The sequence below is a fragment of the Aureococcus anophagefferens genome (genome assembly GCF_000186865.1).
Source record: "Aureococcus anophagefferens unplaced genomic scaffold AURANscaffold_40, whole genome shotgun sequence".
In the NCBI taxonomy this organism is placed as follows: Eukaryota; class Pelagophyceae; order Pelagomonadales; family Pelagomonadaceae; genus Aureococcus; species Aureococcus anophagefferens.
In genome coordinates, this window is record NW_008705597.1 from 100162 (window position 1) to 101164 (window position 1003).

Sequence of the window (1003 nt, forward strand, 5' to 3'; positions counted from 1 at the left end):
TGCATGTGCTGCAGCTGATAGCATCAGTGCAGCTGGAGCTGGTGCTGGTGCTGCCAGTGCAAAAAGAGCCTGAAGAGCCTGAGGTGTTTGTGGAGGTGCAAACATGGTCGGATTCTGGCCTTGCGATTGATTCTGGCCTTGCGATTGAGCTGGAGGAGGTCCGCGAGTAGTATCCATGTAATGCTGGGCATGTGCTGCAGCTGCTAGCATCAGTGCAGCTGGAGCTGGTGCGTGCAAAAGAGCCTGCGGTGTTTGTGGAGGTGCAAACATGGTCGGATTCTGGCCTTGCGATTGACTCTGGCCTTGCGATTGAGCTGGAGGAGGTCCGCGAGTAGTATCCAAGTAATGCTGGTGCTGTAATTTCGCTCTTTCTGCGTTTAGAGCGGCCGCTTCTTTGTTCATTGCTGTTGCTTGCGATATCCCCCATTCGAGTGATTCTTTAGCTTGCCTAGCGCCTTCCTCGAACGATTGTTTGTTGAAACTGTTCGCCTGTGGTTCTCGAGGCCGTTGAAAAGAAAGTACTGCTTGATTTGTTTGTTGGAGTTGTTGTTGGAGTTCTTGGATCTGCCTTGTTCGCTGTTGGTATTCTTTTTGCCGCTCGAGCTTCTCGTGGTCCTCCTCCTTCGGCTTCTTCTCCTTGGGCTCCTTTGCACTGGCAGCTCTAGCTCTTCGCTTGCGCTGCTGCTTTGGTTGTGCCGGCAAACTCTTCGCTTGTGCTGCTTTTCCACCTCCTGTCTCCCAAACTTCTCTAAATTCCTCCTGTGGCTCTTTATATTCTTGTCGGCACATCCTCGGCCGGGGTCGACGTTCTAATAACATGAGGTCGTTCACCTCTTCCGCTTGCTTGAGTTTGCTCTTGTGTTCACCTGGTGGTAAGAATAAGAATAAGAAGAAACTCTTGTGTTCACCTGGTAATTTGCATTCCATTTCGTTAGAGTATGTAGATATGAAAGAGGCGTATCCTGCTTCTCCCACGCATCTCGTTTTGCTTTAATTTGTTTCG

The 1003-nt window shown here is 50.2% G+C and overlaps 1 protein-coding gene across 1 annotated transcript in view; it reads right to left on the bottom strand.

The window, feature by feature from the left end:
• Positions 1 to 1003, bottom strand: part of AURANDRAFT_67474 (hypothetical protein) — a gene marked incomplete at both ends in the record, with an annotated part of 3286 nt that overhangs the window by 1419 nt on the left and 864 nt on the right. The window contains 2 exons of the mRNA XM_009042995.1: positions 297 to 489; positions 523 to 866. Coding sequence (XP_009041243.1) covers positions 297 to 489; positions 523 to 866 — 537 coding nt within the window. The remainder of the gene's footprint in view (positions 1 to 296; positions 490 to 522; positions 867 to 1003) is intronic.